The 20,701-nt window shown below is 40.0% G+C and overlaps 1 protein-coding gene across 5 annotated transcripts in view; it reads right to left on the reverse strand.

Moving 5' to 3' along the window:
* VWA8 (von Willebrand factor A domain containing 8) overlaps nt 1-20,701 on the reverse strand; it is a 336,853-nt gene that overhangs the window by 166,315 nt on the left and 149,837 nt on the right. For all 5 annotated transcript variants that reach the window (XR_012378777.1, XR_012378779.1, XM_073894490.1 and 2 more), the window contains 2 exons: nt 18,456-18,527; nt 809-885 (listed from right to left, as the gene is read on the reverse strand). Coding sequence is in view for 3 of the 5 variants with exons in the window: in XM_073894490.1 (XP_073750591.1) it covers nt 809-885; nt 18,456-18,527 (149 nt within the window). In the remaining 2 variants the exon portion in view is untranslated. The remainder of the gene's footprint in view (nt 1-808; nt 886-18,455; nt 18,528-20,701) is intronic.

Genomic DNA, 20,701 nt, shown 5'->3' on the forward strand with positions numbered 1-20,701 from the left:
CTGCTACTTACTTTTATTTTAGAAAGATTTAGAACGGGCTGACTGAGAAAGCTAAAACAATTCATGTCAAGAATATCTATCTGATTAAAAGCTGTCCCTGAGGGCACCTGGGTGGCTCAGTCGTTAAGCATCTGCCTTCGGCTCAGGTCATGATCCCAGGACACTGGGATCGAGCCCCACATCAGACTCCCTGTTCCATGGGAAGCCTGCTTCTCCCTCTCCCATTCCCCCTGCTTGTGTTCCCTATCTCGCTGTGTCTTTCTCTGTCAAGTAAATAAATAATAATAAAATCTTAAAAATAAATAAATAAATAAATAAAAGCTGTCCTTGAACAAGCATTCCGACCACACAAAACTAAATAATCCACAAAGTGTTTATAAGGAAGGCAAGGAGACTAATAACTTACTTCTTCTACATTTTTGGTTTCTTACCTCATACCTGAGATCATATAGTTTATTGGTTCTCCTTGTGAGCTATTTTAGCTTCCTGTTAGTGAATGGGCTTAGTCTCTACATATTTTTACTCTAATTTAAGAGCCTTTATGTTGATGAAATCTGCTCCCAGAATATAATGTTCAACACTCTCTGTCTACAAAATATCTATTAATTCATGTTTATAAAGCATTAGTCACTAAAAAAATAAATTTGCCAACGTTTTATTGCCTTTTAAGGAAAAGAGATAAGGACAGGAGGAACAAAAATGAAACTGGTTTATAAAATGGGCTTTTAAGAAAGTATTTTTAAATTGTGCTGGGGGAAAATAAATGATTAAACTAGATCTCAAGAGGTTATGGGTCTTATACTCTTACCTGTGCAGCTGGATGTATTCTCGGGGTCTGTTGAGCAGGTGAAGGAATCTGTCAACAATCTTGTTTTTTCCTACACCCTGTAATTACACAGCGAACATTAAGTAAAAAGAGACTTTTGTGGAAGTAAAATAAACCAGAATAATCTTTTGCCAAAACCTATTTTCTCAAAGTTTGTACTGTTTCAGCTCATTATTAATGAAAATATACACATATACATACATACACACATATATGTTTACGTATAGCAAACAAATATAGCTTCTCTGACATAAAGGTTTTTTAAAAAATTTACTTCTAAATACACTAGCTTCATTTACATCAAATACACTAAACATGCTCTTCTTATTTAAAAGGAACTTCATAATTATTTTTAGCCTTCTACAGCTAGTTTTTTCTGCTTCATAATTTTACACTGAAGTTTAGACATTACAACACAATATTAACCATTTCAGATTTGAAAAAGGGCATCAAAGGCAATAAAGTAAGTATAAAAACAATGATTTTTTCTTATCAGTTCTTTGGAAGTACAGTTTTCAGTTACAGGCAGATAAATATAATACTATACTTCTGTTTTAATAAAATGCTCATTCTTCTCTCCTTCTATCCTACTTTCCAATCCTTCAAAACCGTGGAAACCTAAATTATAAATAGGGTTTATTAATAAGTCTCAACTATATTTGCTCTTGCCAGCAATGTCCTCGTTTCCTTACCACTTGTTGATGCTGAGAGTTGCTGTCCTTTTGTGGAAGACAGACTGTTAAAAATGGAAACCATTCCCATGCCAACTCCCCATTTTAAAGTTTTCACTTAGAGGTGGAATACTCTATTAATGGGATGTGAGTCTTTCAACAAGTGGGTTGTGTGAGAACAGAAGTGGTTAAAGAGCTAAATCCATATATCATATGTTCTAGCAATAAATAACTTATTAATTTCTTATACCCTGCCAGACTCTATCCTAAGTATACACATGTGTTATTTCATTTAATCCTAACAGTTCTACGAGGTAGGTAGTATGATTACTCCAACCTCACAGATCAAGATACCAAGACTCAGAAAAGCTAAGCAACATGTTCATGGTCACACAGCTAGTCACAGGGGAATCAGGATTCAAATCCAGGTCTGTCTGATTCTGATGCTCATGCTTTTAGTTCCAACATTATAGATTATACTTCTTTCAGTCTGAAACTGAGTTAGGTAAACTGGGCCTTGAATTTTCTCTTTCCTCACTTCTAGGAATCCATTCTAAAGAAATTAATTAGGCAGATCAGGGAAATGCATGGCGCTGAGCAGTAAGAGCAGAAGAAGCCCAATAGAAGGAAGCAGGCATTATTACTGATTTTTCTGCTACATCCTCAAATATCTTGTAAAGAAATCATTCTACAAGCGCGAAGGATAGAAATTCAAATCAATCCAATGAGTATTTATTGAGCATCATCATCACAGAGGAACTGTGACAGTTCCTCTAAGAAAAACAAATTCTCAAAGAAATTATGAGAATTTGTCCTTCACAATTCTCAAAAGAAGGCAAGACACACACATACATGTGGAGCACAGAAGACAAGCCACCAGTGTAGATAAATAGTTGTTAATTTATATGATATAGGTTCTTTTTTTTTTTCAAGTAGGTTCCGTACCCAACTGAACTCACAACCTTGAGATCAAGAGTCACATGCTCTATCCACTGAGCCAGCTAGGAGCCCCCTATGATATAGGTTCTAATAGCCTTAGAATCTTTCTCTTCTCTTTGGTCCACTTAATATGTCATAAGATGATAATGCAAGACAGACTAAGGGAACTGGACTGATTACCAACTACTTAATGAATAAGACAGAGGTATGAAGCACACATAGACAGTAGCAAGCAATTAAGATCCATTGTACATCATCAACTCAGAGAGAAACACAATGAAATCAATGTTTAAAGAAGGTCAATATAACAATACTATGCAAAATATACTGACTGACAAAAGGAGAAACTGGTATCCAGGACATTTATTGTTTACTCATTCAACATAAAAACAAACATTTATTGAGTGCTGGCATGTGTCAGGAGAGATAGCAGTGAACAAGACAGATAAGGTTTCTGCTCTTATGGAGCTTCCATTTCAGGAGTGTGGAGACAGATAGATTGGAACGTAGATTAGAAAAGTCGCTAGAAAGGCAGCAAGATACAATTAGACAACCAAATAAATAAAGAAGAAAGTTATTAAATAGTGATATTCTCTACACACAGTTAAGATAGGGTGAGGCAACACTAACTGGGTGGTTACTAATACTGATTCAGAAGTGAAGACTTCTCCTTAGGTAACTTTAAGCTCAGATCTAAATGACAAGGAGCCAAGCGTTATGACGATTACAAAAGGGGCATTCCAGGGGAAGAGCTGCTACAGCCGGTCCTTTAAAAGTGGAAATAAGCTCAGGATATTTGAGGAACAGCCAGTGTATTCAAGTGTTGTGGGCCAGAAAAGAATATACAAGATAAAGAAATAAAAGTAAGTAGGGCTGTGGGGCGCCTGGGTGGCTCAGTCCTACTCTTGATTTCGGCTCAGGTCATGATCTCAGGGTGGTGAGATCGAGCCCTGGGTCAGGCTCTGTATTCAACAGGAAGTCTGTTGGAGATTCTCTCTTCCTCTGCCCCTCCCCACTGCTCTGTTTTTCTCTCTCTAAAATAAATAAATAAATCTTAAAAAAAAAAAAAAAGAAAGTAAGTAGGGTCTAATCAACTAAGTTTTACAAGCCAAGTTGAAGAAGTGGGATTTTATTCTATGAGATGGGGAGCCCCTGGAAGATTTTTTTAGCAGAGAAGTGACATGAACTAATACAGATCATAAAAAAAAAAAAATCACTTTGGTTAGGTATGGAGAGTGAATTATAAGGGAGGGAGTAAGGATGGAAACCGGGAAGCCGGTTGGAATGCTACTGCAAGAGTCCAGGTGAGAGACATGATGGCTTAGATTAGGGGGTATAAATGGAGAAGAATGGATTCCAGCTGTTTTGCAAGTAAAGTTGACAAAACTGGCTGATGGATTGGATACGGGAGGATAAAGGAAAAGAAAGATCAAAGATTACTTCTAGATAGTTCTTTGAGCAAAAAGATGGGAAAGGCTAGGGGAGGAAGTCTTTTTTTTCCCAGAGGAAAATCAAGAACTAATTCTTTCTCCAAAGCACTTATTATCATTTAACATTCTAACAATTTATTTATTTGTGTGTTATCCTTCTCCCAGACTGGAAATGTCAGCTCACTGGGAAGGTGGTTTCGTTCACTACTGTATTGCTAGTGTCTAGAACAGTGCTGGCACAAAGTAGGCACTCAAGTATTGGTCAAATGAATTAATGATGTCTCCATCTCTGGCAGAAACCCCAGTCATCCTCACTCCACCTCCCAATTCATTACTAATTCCTCTCATTTCTACTTCCAAAATATATCTTAAGTTTGCCAAATTTCTCTGGAATCATTTAAAACCAAAGCAATGTCATATCTTGTCTAGAACAGTGCTTCTCGTGCTTTGATTAGCAAATGAATCAGCTTTGAGATCTTGTTAAAATGCAGACTGATTCAGTAGGTCTGGGGTGGGGTCTGAGACTATGTATTTCTAAGACATTTCCAGGTTGGGACCAATGCTGCTGGTCTGCAGACTGTACTTTGTACAGCAAGAATACATATCTGCAGTAGTCTCATAACAGTTCCCTATATCCATTCATGCTATTTTGAACGTATTTTCCACACTGTAGCCAGAGTCATCTTCTTAACAGATAAATTAGATCATGTCATTCTCCTGCTCAACCCTATCTGATAGCTTCTCACTGCATTTAGAATAAATTTGAAAATCCGTCCTGTGGCCTGCAAGGTCCTACCCATCCCTCCAGCCCTCCTGTGTGTCACTCGTTTCCTCCCAAACACCGTTCTGGTCGCACTCAACTTCCTTCAGTTCTCAAAGATCCCAAGCTCTTCCTACCTCAGGGCTTTGCACAAGCATATCCTTCTCCTCCAGGACAGCTTTCTCTCACTCGCTATCCTAGCCATTCTCATTCATTATCTTAATTCCCTCCTCAAAAAGGCCTTTACTACCTCCCGATATAAGTCAGGTCCTTCCTCATCTCCCACACGCACCTGTATTTTTTCCTTCTTAAGCATACATAGATTTATATGAGAGACAACTTGTTTAAAGTCTCTCTTATTCACTGTTCTATGAACTGAAAGTGCCATGGGGGCAGGTCCAGGCCTACTTACTGCTATATCCCCAGAGCCCTGCAGAGTGTCTGACAGAAAAAGGTACTCAATAAATATGTGTCCAATGAATGAATGAATGCAGAGAATTTGCAAAGTACTGGAAAAGGGTATAAATCCCAGTAAGATATATACTGTGACCATGTTAAAAAAGATCATGAATACTTGAAACCATGATGAGTTACAGACTTGTAAAAACCAGACAAGATTTGCAAATGATCCAATTTACACATTTCGCCTGTGAAAGATTCAGTTATCAGAGCTGACTGTCAAACTGACAAACACACGAAAGTAAGAACAATGGATCATTTCATCCTCTAGCAATCTGATAACTGGATTTCTCCCAAAATATTATAAGCCTAACATGGAAACAAAGAGAAGGAAAATATTTTCACATTTGCATGTATACTACAAAGCTCCATAAGCTTTAAATGGCATGCTACAACACACATAAAATTTAAAATAGATACATTCAGATGAGTAAAATGTATTTGTTAATATATCACATCTGTTAACTTCAATGAATCTAGAGAAAAGCAAGTATCATAAATGCATTGTAATGTCAGAAATATAGAGGATTTCCTGAAAGAAACAAATCACGAAAAGCTACTATTGGCAGTTCCTGCTCCCTCCCCACTTCCCAAGTTACTGAATCAGCCATGGTTTCTCAGACTGCTACTGAGCAACACACTGTTTTAGGGGCTTACAAGTCCCATAAATGTCGGATGGGACGTGACTTCCCCAGCTGCCACCAGGGAGTTCTTTTGCTGTTTCCTTTCTATTAGGGTCTTCAGAACGTCAACCTCAGCTGTCTTCTTGCTCCATATATTCTCTCTGGGCAATCTCACTCACTCGCATAACTGGAGTCATCACACATGGCTCACACTTCTTTCCTAAGCTCCAGCTGAGATCCCCTATCCCTAACTGTCGATTGAACTTCTGCCCCAGATGCTCATACTGGACTCATTATGCTGCCACCGAAACCTACTCCTTTTTCTTTTTAATCCCAGTATATAAGAGTATTGCCATGTACCCAGCTGCTCCATGAATGAATCTTGGAATGTTTCTGACTACTCTGTTTTTTCCCCATGACCTCCTTCAAAATGTTACTAGAACCTGTGTGATCTCTACCTGCAAAATGTTTTTATTCTTTCTTCTCACTCCTTTCTCTCCTTTCTTTCCTTCCTATCTTCCCTCCCTCCCTTTTCTAATTCATCAACTATTTTAACACATAGTGTTATAGGTACTGTACTAGCTGAGCAAGATATGAAGGTAAATAGAACAGCCACAACCCATGGCCGCAATCACAGCTTACAGTCTAGTGGGAAACACACACAAGTGAGCAAATATAATAGATACACCCGTAATAAGTGTTATGATATGGGACATCCAAGACGCCTGAAGATTTCAGCAAAGGGCTCAGGAAGGCCCACCACACACTGTGATGTTTACCGGGCGGTATCAAAGACTTAAGGAGGTAAAGGGGAAGAGGAGGAGGAGGAGGAGTGTTCCAGGTAGACAGAACAGTATGTGCAAAGACTTGAGGGTAATTGTGAGCTGGAGCGCTGGACAGGTCTGACAGAAATCAAAGGCTAGAGCAGGAACGAGGGAAGGGAGTGGTAAGAAACAAAACAAAAATGGCACGCAGGGTCTAGCCCTGGCAAAGCCTTGGAAGCCACTTAGAAGAGTCTGGACTGTTTCCTAAAAGCACCGAGAAGCCACTGCAGTAGAGGAGTCATAGGATCAGATGTTGATTTTTGGAAAATCACTCTGCTATTATAATGATCTGGCAGAGAGAAAGAATGAAAGCACAGGAAAGCAGTTTGGAAACTCCTTCAACCAACAGGAGATGATGGTGGCTTCAACTAAGGAGCAGAAGAAATGGAGGGATTAAAGAGATATCTAGGGAAAAGAACTAACAGGATTTGGTGATGGACTGGATGTGGGGATGAAGAGAAGTCAAGGTTTCTATCTTGGGCAACAGGGGGGAAGGTGGTGCCATTTACTGACAAATGAAACAGGGGAGAAGTGCATTTGCTGGGTGGGGGAGGGAAATCTAGTTTTAAAAACAGGCAGTTTAATTTTGGATTGTTTACTTTGAAGTGCCTGCTTCCCATATCTGCTCCTTCCTCTCCAATGCACTGTCACTACTCAAGGGAGGCCCATCGTCTTGCTCCAAATCTTAGAAAAGATCCTACTTGGTGTCCCTCCTCCGGACTCACAACAGGCCAGCCCACAAGTTGTTTAGTTATTTTTCTAGAACAGAGATCTCATCAGGTCATTTCTGACTTCATTTTAAAAGCTCTGACAGTTCCTTCGAGGAAATGCTAAAAGCATAACCTCAGAAGGAATTTCTGTAAATATCCTGAGCAAAAAGGAACAATTACAATGATCTGCTCTTTTCAATCGTAGTTTTCGCCTAGAACAGAAAATCCTGAGGATTACTTTAACTGAATAAATACATAAATAGTATCTTATTTTTCCACCATAAAAGCTACACATACTTGTTTTCCTTACTGGGAAATATAAAAAACAAAACATTACCCAATGTGCAACTGCTAAAACAAATCTGCTACCATTTTCATTTTGTTCCTGTGAATATTTATCTTTACTTGTCATTATTCTGTATGTAAAATGTGTATTAATAGAAATTAGGATGAAATAAATAGCTTTTACATCATTATTAACTCTTAGTGAGGATAATATTTAGTGAGTGAAAATTTAAAAAGGGAAAGGGAAGCTGTGGAATGAGAGATCTGAAAAAATACAAACTGCCTTGGGACGCCTGGGTGGCTCAGTTGGTTAAGCGTCTGCCTTCAATTCAGGCCATGATCCCAGGGTCCTAGGATCGAGTCCCGCATCGGGCTCGTAGCTCTGCGGGAAGCCTGCTTCTCCCTCTGCCTGCAGCTCCCCCTGCTTGTGCGCGCTCTCTCTCTCTGTCAAATAAATAAATAAAATCTTAAAAAAAAATACAAATTGTCTCATGAGAATGGTGCCTTCTTTTACATTACTATTCTGTCTCATTGTGTTCTTTCTGACAATCTACTGGAGAGAAGAACCTTTGAAGAGGTAGGAGTCAGATGGCCCTTTAACTACAGGATTAAGAGAAGTAGGGAATATATTATGTCCCACAGACAGGAATCAAACAGAGGATAGGAAGTAAACATGCTTTCAGTTTCTATGAGAGAAAAGATCAGGGACCATGACTTTAAGGACTTTGAAAGATTCTGAGATTCTTTCAAATTCCTCAGGTTTATTATTTTAGTTATCCTGTTTCTTCAGAGAGATTAGCAGTAAAATCCTTTAAAGAAAAAGGCTGTAGACTTGTCTTCCTGGACAAGAAGAACATCCATAACTTGGGAAATGCCATCTGTATCTCATCAAGGGGAAGGAGGAGAAGGGAGTAGAGCAGGAGAGAAGACCTAAAGAGGAATGGAGAGCATGCAAGAAAAGATGAGTCTAGGGATGGGGTTTGGGCTAAGAGTAAATGTCCTGGGACTTAAATGAAGGATCCCTACTGTAGCAGGTAAACTTGCAAACTGCTATGTCAGCCCTCTGTAAGTCTCTCAAACATGTGTTTTTTTTTATTTTTAAAGATTTATTTATTTGAGAGAGAGAGAGCATGAGCAGGGGGAAGGGCAGAGGGAGAAGGAGAAGCAGACTCCCCACTGAGCAGGGAGTCCAATTTGGGGCTCAATTCCAGGAACCTCAGCTGAAGGCAGACTCAACAGACTGAGCCACCCAGGCACCCCCTCACTCAAACACGTTCTTCATCAACCAAAAACCTCCAGAAACTTTGTGCTTCCACATCTTTGCTTATGTTTTTTGTTCTGACTAGAACAGCCCATCCTTCCCCCATCCAGCCATCTTCTTCCACTCACTCCTTAGTGTTCTGATGAAACGTCTTACTTCCCAGAAGCTTTGCCTGACTTTCCCATTCTTTTCTCTCCTTCTGCTCTGAGCACCAGAATGGTTTCCCCCTTTGGGTTCCTAAACCACTATCTGACAGCAGTCACCACATTGTATTCTAGTAACGTGTCAGGTGCATTGGCAAGAGGACTGGCTCCGTGGGGCCAGGATCAGCCCCCAGTTCATGTGCCTCTCACCAGCGCCTCACATATAACCTGCAGGGAATAACTAACTACTAAAATTTGAGAAAAGAAAGTAAGAAAGGAAAGGGAAGTCATGCGACGTGCTCCTGCTAAAGGAGGGAGAAAGCTGTTCCAGGAAGCTTCTGCTCCCTTTGTGCAAACAAAGAGGAGGAAGCTAACATTTATGGAGCCCTCTGTTGTATGCATACACACCCCTTCAGTGCTTAATCTCTTGAATCCTCACGCCAGCCCATGTGAGTTGGAGGTAATGTACCTGTTTTGGAGAGAAGCAAAGTTAAATTCTAAGTAGTTAAGAACCTTGCACACAGTGGGATTTGAAGGCACATCCATTCTGATTGAACAGATTGGGCTGTTTTCTGTCTCGCCATACTGCAAAGAAAATGTCAAGAGGTTGCCTCCCTGAACTGATGAACATGGGAGTTTAGATCCTGATGTCACAGAGTCAAGATCAGTGACTCCAAGGTTATAACAGCCTAAAACATGTGTCCAGGAACTCCCTGTATAGAATCCAAGGTTCAAGAGGGAGAACACTGAGAAAGTCAAATGGGATCTTTCCTTCTGCAGTAATTTTTAAAATGGACTCCAAGGAGTGTTTACCACTGCTAGTATTCACTTTCCCTCACGTGTTTCTCTGAACTTAGGGCATTCCTTCCAGTTCCCCCTAATTCTTTAATAACATTCGTGGAGTTAGATCAGTCTGTTTAATATTTATAGATGATTTCTGCCTAGTGTCCTCATTTCCTTTTTTAAAAAGCTACTATATGATGGTCATTAACCACTACCAAGGGCAGTAAAAAATAACAAACTAAAGAGACTAATATTACAGTAAAATCAGGAGAAATAAATGACAGCTGCTTTTTTAAACCTTATAATGTTCATCAAATGTTGAACTTTCTAATTCTTTGCTTCCACTTGAAAACCTTAATATACTAGCAGTTAAGAGACCTGGATTATGCTCTCTGCTTCATCTGTCCCCAGACGGAGGTCTCTACCACCATCTGAGCCTAGATCTGCTCATTTGAATATAGAGGGCCTAGACAAGCTGGTCTCTAAACACTATTTTTATTCTAATATTCTGTAATCCCATAATAAAATGTGAAATTACTGCTCTATGAATCTTTGGAAATTTCTTATTTTCTGAATTCTCTCAGCAAACATACATTACTTAGGTAATCAAAAAAATTTTATTAAAACTGAATGGTAAACAATCCTAAACATTTGCACAAATGTCTTCCCTGTCACAGAGCCAAGGAACAGTACCCAAAAGTCAGATGAGAAGACATACATTTCAACTGCACTACAAGTTTGCATGGCTCGCAAATATGCTGACTTATAAAGCTTTCTGTCAAAGTCATAACCTCTTTTTCAAACAGGAATAATAAAAGCCACATCCCTGCAATTTCTCTTTGAAATACTGTGTTGCTATAAACGGCAAAGGTACACTCTTAGTTTGGTCATTAGGTATGACCAAAGGAGCTATGACAAATACTGTGGGGGGGGGGGGAATCAATGTATGTGCAAGTACAAAATACAGATTTAGAATAAGTGCCGGAAAAAAAATTCACTAAGAAACACTGGACCAACAGACTAAATATGAGAGAGAAGGTGGTAGAATGGTAAAGAATTTCCCGATTGCAATTCAAGCAACTTCACTAAGCAAGGGGTTGGAGAAGGGACACACCACAATGTAACATAACATAAAGATGAATGTCACTGTATTTGATAAACCCAAGTATTTCATAGGCTTGGGACTCCCAGGCTGTTGGGGCTACTGGAAGCACAGCATACTTAGTCATCAAATTCCCTGCTGCCACTACCAGCTGGGTACTACAGGCAAGAAGATTTCGGGACAAAGTATTCGGTCCCTTCACAGGTCCTACACAATTACGCTGGCATGGCAACATGGTATTTTTCTGATGTTGCGTGGTAGTAACCTGCCAGGGCTCAGTTCAAATGATTAATTAGCAAAATTCTCACGTTCTTTAATTTTGGCAATAAAATACTCACAGTCTCTCGATACTAAATAATTCAACAAACATGACTTTACCAGGAGAAAAACTAAGTCCATGATCACAGTAAGCCTATGATTAATAGGTGGAATGAGATACAAAGAATTATATAGAATTATATAGTAACAATGTGCATAGAGTTCTGCTTAGTTGGCACTAAATATATGTTTACTGATTTTCATCGTGTGTAAATATCTCAAAGTCAAAGGCTATGAAGTTCAGAAAAGAAAGCAGTTATTTCTAGCCTGGAAAAAAAAATGGGTATGGTTTGATGTCACTGTACAAATTAATCAGGGACTTAAACTGGCTTAACAAAAATACTCTATACAATATTTCCTCAGAAGTTTATCAATATTGGTATAATTCTGAATAAAATGTTTATATTCATGAACATTTGTTAGCACCTCTCAGGATAAAGACAACAGGAAGGTATATCTTTCCTTTTTCAAAGAGACTATATATCTCCTTTTTCAGCTAAATACAATTACCAACCTTGTTTAAATGCTGACTGAAATAAACTGTAAAATGACACCTTTGGAAATAACTGAGGAAAACTGAAAATAGGGTATCAGAGTATATTCAGGGATTATTATCAATTTACTAGGTGTAATAATGAATTGTGGGTATATTAGAAATAAATACTGAGATAGCTATGAGAAAAATGCATTATGTAAAAGAATAATGTATGAAAAGACAACATCAAAAAGTGTAGGGGAAATAGATAAAACAAGTTGGATAAAATGTTGTTAATTTTTGAGGCTAAGTAACTAGCACAAAGGGGTTCATTATATACTCTAGTTTTTGTAGAAATTTAGAAAATGCCCTGTATTCTGTATGTGAAGCACTGTCCTGGCCTACTATAGGCACTCAACCAAAGTTAGCAATTACATAGTATTACTGTTGTTGCTGTTGTTATTATTGTTACTAGTGTAAGCATTAGTGTGCTATGGCAGAAAAATAAGTTTGAGCTTGGGAGGTCTGAGCCTTAACTCTGCCATTAACTAACTAATATGATCTTGAGCAAATATTTTAACCTTTTTGAGTTTTAAAAGGCTGATTTGTAAAATGTGGAACATAAAAATATTTACCTCAAAAGGCTGTTGTAGAACTAAATGACATGATTTTAAAAAAAGGAAACTGGAAATTAGAAAATGTACAAATATTACCATTTTTAACCCTTACTCATAAGAAACTTATAATTCAATTGTAGATGAAATCAAATACATATCACAACAACTTTAAAAGAGTGAAAAAATACTATAAAATTTCAGGAAAAACCAAGATTATTTCAATTTGGGAAAGACTAAGAATGGCTTCACTGAAGAAGGAACATCAAACATGCTTTTGAAAACTGGCAGGACTTTCCTTGGCAAAGACAAGGGGAAGTACCGTATGAAGCAAACAGTATGAAAAAAGGCGGGGGGAGGGCGCAAAAGGGCCTGGTTTACTCTGGGAGGGTAAGAAACTCGAATTTGGAAGAATTAAAATTATAAAAGGAGCCAGGTCACAATTTGTTTTGAGTGTGCCTATGAAAGAGATTTTATCTGATAGGCAAACAGGAGCCACTTATAACTTTTAGCAGGAAAATAAAATTAAGAGTTATTTTCTAATGATGTAACTGAAAAGAATACCTAAAGAATCAGTACTGTAAAAACATGAAGCACATGAAAGTCAGGGATAAAGGAGACATCCTATATGAAAATCAGCCAGAGCTGACTTTTTATTTGGTAAAGACATAACACAACAGAATTTTGATAAGGGCAAACAATATGAACTGTGGAATCCAAGGAGAGCTTAAGTATGAAAATTTCACCACACCACTATTATTGGTAAAATGATACAAAGGGCTGGCTCAAAAACGAAGAAAGAAAGAAACCAAAAAAAAAAAAAAAAAAAAAAGGAAGGAAGGAAGGATGGGAGGAAGCAAGGAGACAAATCTGGCAAATTACTAGATTATATTCATTTAGAAGTCATTGCAAATCATTAACTATGTCTCATTAATATAAATTAAAATTTGGTGATTTGCTTTGCAATTTTATCTAAATTTTTATCCCCTAAAATAAAATACTACACATCAGAAAAATAACTCTTATGTAAGGGGATACACGAGCATTTTAAAACACTGTATGGCTGGAATAGTTCTTCCTTCAAATATGTGATAAAATGCAACTGTCTCTCAAAATTCAAGCGTTCTTACATAAAATCATAAGTTTATTCTTAGGGAGTTTTTAAACAACAAAAATTATGCACCTATAGGTTGATTCTATAACCCCATTCACAATCAATTATTTTGTGTATCAAACAGAATACAGCTCTATAAATCAAAGGAAAAGAAAATATGCGAAGAAAAGAGGCTTATTCTCCAGTAGAGTTGGGACAGAAGAAGCTTCACTGACTCAAAAATAAATAGGCATTTCTTTTTTTTCCCTTTCAGGAAAGCTAAAATAAATAGAAACTCATGCTATGATTTAAAAAAAAAAAAAAAAAGCCAGCATGAGGACTCCTAACTGCACCAAAGGCACATGTGATGTTATAATTAAAGTAGTGGAAAATAATGCATGTAGCAGCATACAAAAGTCATTCTACAATATGCAGCATTATGTACAAGGGACCATCAGACGTGTGTAATTTCAGGCACCTATCCCTTTTGGCTGAAAGGCAGCAATTCTGCTTCTCTTACTGGAAAGCTGCCACACTGTGCCATAAAATCCGACACAGAAAATTGAAAGGATAAAAAAAAAAATCAATTTTACTTCACCAAAATAAGATGTGGGCTACTTAATTTTGCTACGGTAAGTGATTTTTACGGAACTCTTCTCAGCTTCCCAACAGTTATAAAATCTTGTCTAATATCAGGTTTCTTCGAAAAGAGAGTATTATATGGAAAGAAAAGGTGGGACTGGGCTTATAAAGATGATAAACCTTGAGATACCTCAAGATTACCACTTACTCTTGAATTTGCTCATTGTAAAAGCTGCTCCTGATAACAAAGCAATCTTTCGAGACATCTCCAAATGTGTAACTTCAACTATGAGAAAGTTTCTTTCATGGACTTCGGCCAGTTTCTAGTTTGCAAACAGAAGGCCAGGTAGACTGTATGTATCTATAGACAGTTTGTATTAAGAGCGTTCATCCCACTTTATTGTGTAATTACACCAACCCACTGCTGGCTTCTCTGCCAATGCTGAATCCCCAAAGCCATACTTCTGATTTCTTTCTTTTCTTTTTTGAGTAGTCATCATGTAACATTTTAGAAAGAGAAAGAAAGGAGCCTGATCAACTGCTAAAAATAGTTTACTTAGGTTCAAAATAAATCACGCGGGGGCACCTGGATGGCTCCGTCGGTTAAGCGGCTGCTCAGGTCATATCCCACGGTCCTGGGATGGAGCCCCGCGTGAGCTCCCTGCTCAGTGCAGAGTCGGCTTCTCCCTCACCTTCTGCCCCTCCCCCTGCTTGTGCTCTCTCTCTCTCTCTCTCTCTCTCTCTCTCGCTCACTCTCACTCTCAAATAAATAAATAAAATCTTTAAGAAAATTTAAAAAAATTAATCATGTGACTAAAATAGACATTTTCTCACTTGTCACTTTGCATTTGAGTGAAAACACCAGTGACATCACCCCATGAGAGTCAGCAGTCCCCAGCCTACCAGCTCTACCTCTACTTGCCTGTCTTTTTTTCCTTTATTTGTTATTCTGTTTCACGAGATAGAAATAAGGGCGCAGGTGAGAAGGTGCATAGAATATTGAGAGGTGCCGAAATGCCACTGATCAATGAAGCAAGACATTTTCAAAGCTACTGATGAGTTACTATGGGCTGAGTTACTATGGCTGTAAAAGCACACATTCCTGAGTAAGAAATCTAGATGATCAGAACTCTGAGGCAAGCGCAGGGAAGGAGAACATGAAACTCCATTCCATCCTCAGCAAAACACACCTCTGTGGGGTTCTTGCTCTGCCTTTGCCAACAAATATTGCAGGTGGCTTCACACTGCCTTGTATGTACCAAATGGAAGCAGTCAAGAGTCTAACTCTAATGAACCTGGAGGGCACTGTGAGAAGTGAACTAAGCCAGAGAGGGAAAGACAAATACTGTGTGGTATCACTTATATGTGGAATTAAAAAAAAAAAAAAAGTTGAACCCAGTAACAGAGTAGAGAAGGGGCTGGGGGCTGGGGGTGGGGTAACAGGGAGAGGTGGGTAAAAGGGTACCAAATTTCACCTATAAGATGAACAGGCTCTGATTGATTCAGCAAACATTTGTTGAATGTCTACTGCATGCTAGTCAAAAATAACTAAAGCTTTTCTCAAGGGGTTCTCTCTCTGTTTAGTAGAGAGATGGCAGGTAGATACATAAGTCTAAGGCAAGCCAAAAGAAATCGATAACTGAGCTGCTATAACAGCTCAGGGAACGGGGCCAAAGCTTCAGGCCTTTGTTCAGGAAAACTTTATTAAAGAAGCATATTATAGAATATTAGAGCCAGAGGGACCTTACAAAATACCAATTCTAATCCCATCATTTTACAGATAAGGGAAAAAAGAGAGAGAGAGAGAAGAATAAAGAAAAAGCCCATTAAAGAGTAATAGCAATCTATCCAGTATCACCTAGAGAACTGAAAAGTTTGGATTAGAAGGTAGGTCTCTGGATTCCCAGCTTTCTGCTTTTCTGATCCTGTCAGTACATAAACCTATCCAGTTGAATGGACCACTTAACTACTTACTCTCTTAAGTAGGCACTCCCTGGATTCTATCTAATTTATTTGTTTCCTTCACTGACAGTTGCAAATTTACAAAATAAGGAATTCAGTCAGTGAGAGCACGTTGCCACTCTGGGGTTGGAAGAATTTCAAAAGGCAAAGATGAGGGAAAGAAGAGAGCTTGCTGGTAAGGTCAAAGACTGGGATATGACACTTACGATAAGACAGGTTTGGAGAATAGTGTTAAATGTATCTGACGACAAGAGTTTGAGGGAAGGAATGAAACAGGCTGTATGCAGAGTGGCATTAGACAATGGAGGACATCAAATGTCAGGAGGACATCAAACAGCCTAAAAGAGTTAGTCTTGTTCACGAGATAATTCAATGGACACAGGGTAAGAATTTACTTAGCAAATCTGTAAGTTCCTCCAACATTGCTACTATTATATGACACTGACGGTCTTAGAGGTTTCTAATGAATGAACAAAAGACCTTTCTGATATGAAAAAGGCCAGTTAAACATAGCAAATTTACACTGAATACAATCTCCCTCTGTCAATTATTCTTTCTCCAAAGCGGAGGATGACAGAACAAGGACAAAAGAAGGCAAGACACTGTGATCTGCTGAAGAAAGGTGCAGTTTGTGACCCGGTGATTGAGAGACGCATGTGATAACCATGCCCCCAGCCTTGCTCCTTCTGACAACACTCAACTTGCCAGCTCTCCCCAGTGGTTGCTGAGCCAACCTGAGGCAAGCCTGAAAATCAGTGGGATCTCCTATCGCACCAAGTGCTGGGGTCCAGGCATGGACCCACAGAGCCGTAGCAGCTTTTCGCTCTGCCCCACTGCCCAGCCCTTCGTCCTACTGTCTTGTTCTCTTCTTTGGGCTTGCAAATAGACTAGACGTAGCATACCAGATTTCCCATCAACATCTCTATAGTGATCTAGAGTAATTTCAAAGCACACTGCCCCTTTTTCATTAATCATAAAGGAGAAGAAACCTCTGTTCTACCTCACCCTCATCCTGCATAGCTCTCCTCAGTCCCCAGAGTCACATGGCTCTTACCTGAGTGCATGCTATTTTTATGTCCAGGTTTGCTATCAGGGAACCGAGCCTTGTAAGATAAGCAATTTGCCCACAGTCACAGCCATCAGGGAAAGTGTTCCTACTACACCTCTAAGCCCGCTAACTTCCAAACCTGTGCATTCAATCAGTAAGCCATTCAATTTGCCCATTTTTATTAAAAAACAACAACAACAACACTTTAAATCATAAGTTTGAGGACTAAATATATAAAGAATATGTATTGTTTTTATAAGTTAAAAAAAGGAAAAATAAAGACCAAACTCCTTCTGAAAGTTTATTGTTAATTTAAGACCAATTTAAAAAAATAAAGTTGCTGTTCACTGTGAATCTGATAATTCAATTGGGGAACATTATCAGAACCTTCTAAGTAGAAAATGTCCATCCACTGCCTCCATAAGCACATGCTGAATATCTACTATGTGGCAGACACCGTTCTAGGAACTAAGGACACAGAGATAAGCAAGAGAACTATGGTCCCTGCCCTTGAGGATCACATAAATAAGTTGGAAAGACAATCATTCTTTTTTTTTTAAAGATTTATTTATTTATTTGAGAGAGAAAGTGAGAGAGAGAGAGAGAGCACATAAGAGGGGGGAGGGTCAGAGGGAGAAGCAGACTCCCTGCTGAGCAGGGAGCCCGATGCGGCACTCGATCCTGGGACTCCAGGATCATGACCCGAGCCGAAGGCAGTCGCTTAACCAACTGAGCCACCCAGGTGCCCGGAAAGACAATCATTCTATATGTAAACAGAGTAACATGACCAGTGTGATGACAGGGAGATAGAAAGGTGTAAAAGTAGGGGAAACCTAACTCAGCTAGGGACAAGGGAAGACCCCTCAGGAGTTAGGGGTAAGGGGTAGAGAAGGGGACTGGGAGTGCTCCATGTAGAGAACAGCATGCACCGAGGACCAGGGCAGAGATGATAAAACTGAAGGAAGTTCAGAGTGGCTCAAGCTACTACCGAGTGAGACAAAGGAAGGAGACAAGGCTTAGGACTAGAAAGGCGGGCAGAGGCCGCCTGCAGGACACCATTAGCCATACTGAAGACTATACCTAAGAGCAACGGGAAGCCAATTTAAGCAAAAAAGAGAGACTTTGTAGTTCAACAAGTATCAATCTGGCTGCAGAGTGAAGAGTAGATCAGAGTGGGAGGAAGGCTGAGGTACAGCTATATGAGCAAAGGACTGCTGCAGTTCAGGTGATAGACGATGATGAGCTGGGCTAGGGTGACAGATGTGGGAAAGAAGAATCAATGTTTGTGAGGTAGAACGGACAGAACTTGATGGGAGATTGAATGGTGATTTCAGCTCTGAGGTAATTCTAAATTTTAGAAGGTGGAAGAACCTTTGTGCTTAATTAAAGTTGGAAAAAAGAATCTCACAAAAAAAATGTGCTCATTTAGTTGGAAAAAAAGAATCACCTCTAAAAACATATTCCAACAAGGAGAAAAAACTTACCACTTTTAAGCTGTTATTACCATGCACTCATTAGTAATTGAGTTCCAGCCATACATAACTCACCTGGTTACCAACCAATAATAGGTGTTCTCCGAGAAGAAAGTCCTTCAGCATGTCTTCCATCACTATCATGTGCTAGAGAAAAAAGAACTAGAAGTTAATTGTGTTCTGTATAATCAAGATGAAATAATAAAGTTAACAATAAAGATATCGTCATGCTAAGGAAAGCATCTAGAGTTCCAGTTCAAGATGGCAGTGTAGGAAGACCCTGAAGTCACCTCCTTCCATGGACATGCAGATTGTATAGCAACATATGAAATAATTTCCTCTTAGAAAAATCTAAAAGCTAGCTGAATGATAACTATGCAAATGAGAAGAAAACCATCAGAGCAAGTAGGAGAGGCTGGGATACAGTCTCCCCATAAACCTCACCCCTAGCGCAGCATCCTATAACTGGGAACTCAAAACCTGGAGCTTCCCCCTGAGGAATGAAGGGTTCGAACCCCATATTGAGCATCCCAACTTCTAAGACATACACTTGAGATATGAGCCCTTAAAACATCTCATTTTTTTTTAAAGATTTTATTTATTTATTTGACAGAGACACAGCGAGAGAGGGAACACAAGCAGGGGGAGTGGGAGAGGGAGAAGCAGACTTCCCCCGGAGCAGGGAGCCCAATGTGGGGCTCGATCCCAGGACCCTGGGATCATGACCTGAGCTGAAGGCAGACGCTTACCAACTGAGCCACCCAGGCACCCCCAAAACATCTAATCTTGAAAACCAACAGGGCTTGCATCCTGAGACCCACAAGACTCTGGTGATCTGAGAAACTGACCTGCCCCAGGGCCCAGTTCAGAGGCAGCTGACTGTGCCCAGACTTAAAGTGAAGGAGGCTCACCTGCTTCCGTTAAAGCACTGGCCTGTGGGACAGGCATCTAATTTAACACACACATGTAGAAGCCTGCTGGAACACTCTCTGGGGATGGAGACTGGCAGGTGCTATCTTTGTGCTCTCCCTTTGCTGCGATTCAGAGCACCAGAATCTCCAGGAAAAGATCCTTTTATGTGTGTCTGGTGCCTCAATTTCTCAGGCTGCCACCCAGGAGTCACCTCTTGATCACCTGGCTCTGGAGGCCAGGGGAGCTTGCACTCCTGGTCCCATACGACTATGATAATCAGTGTCACCCAGAAAGGAGCTCATACTTCTGTCTGGCACCCTGAGTTTTGGGACTGCTGCCAGAAGATACCTCTACATCACCTGGCTCTGGTAGCCAGTGGGGCTTACACTTGTGGGTCCCACAGGACTGTAACCAAAGGACAAAGAGTTCTTAAACAGCTACTACCCCCAGGGCACAGCAATAGGCAACAAACCGAGGGGCTCAGTCTTTCAATGAAGGAGAGCTATAAGCTAATCATCATGACTGAGGCCTGAGGGGCAGTATTTAATTAAACAGGCACCTTGGGGCTGGCTGTAATCCTTTCTGGAGACTTGTGCTCACCCTCTAACATGCTCCAAAGCACTAGTGTATCCTGGAGGGGAGATTTACACATATCTGGTGCCCTGGTTTCTGCAGCTGTCACCCCGTAGATACTCCTTAATCACATGGTGGCTAGGGGTGCTTGGATTTCTGGGTCCCACGGGACTGTGGCAATCGTAAAGATGGTTCTTGGCAGGCTACCAACTTAGGACACTGCATAGACAGTGGACTGAGGCACAATCCTCAGTCTTCTGTGAAGGAGGCCCCTTTGCTTGTCCTGGAGATTCAGCCTGAGGAGCAAGCTTCAGGTCTGGAATACATGTAGAGGCCTATGGCACACTCTCAAGGAACATAGGCTGTGGGTGCCATCTTGGCTCTCTCTCTTGGCCTTGCTCCAGTTCATCAGTATCACCCAGGAAAGGGCTTATACACTTGTCTGGAGCCCCAATCTCTGTGGCTGTCACCCAACAGACACCTCCAGATCACCTGGTTTTTGTGGTCAGTGGGGCTTCCACTTGTGATACACAGGACTGTATATATTTGCATACTTTTAAAAAAAGCTGACACCTGAGCATGTGGTTTCCAGTCAGCCTGAACCTAAGTGCTGAGATCCTCCCATATGGGATACAGAGATCTTGGCACATCCTCAATTACTGGGAACTATTAAGAATATAATGGGCAGCTTGGACAAGCACAAAGATTTAAGAGACAATCAAGAGCTAACGCAGGGTTGAAGGACAAGGTTCATCTGCATGAGGCCACTCCTTTGAAAGACTGGGAGAAGCAGTCATCTCACATCCTGTATAGAAATCAACAGAGTCAAGCAAAAT

Source organism: Callorhinus ursinus, unplaced genomic scaffold (assembly GCF_003265705.2).
Source record: "Callorhinus ursinus isolate GAN/ISIS: 27379988/994484 unplaced genomic scaffold, GSC_fseal_2.0 scaffold7, whole genome shotgun sequence".
In the NCBI taxonomy this organism is placed as follows: domain Eukaryota; kingdom Metazoa; phylum Chordata; class Mammalia; order Carnivora; family Otariidae; genus Callorhinus; species Callorhinus ursinus.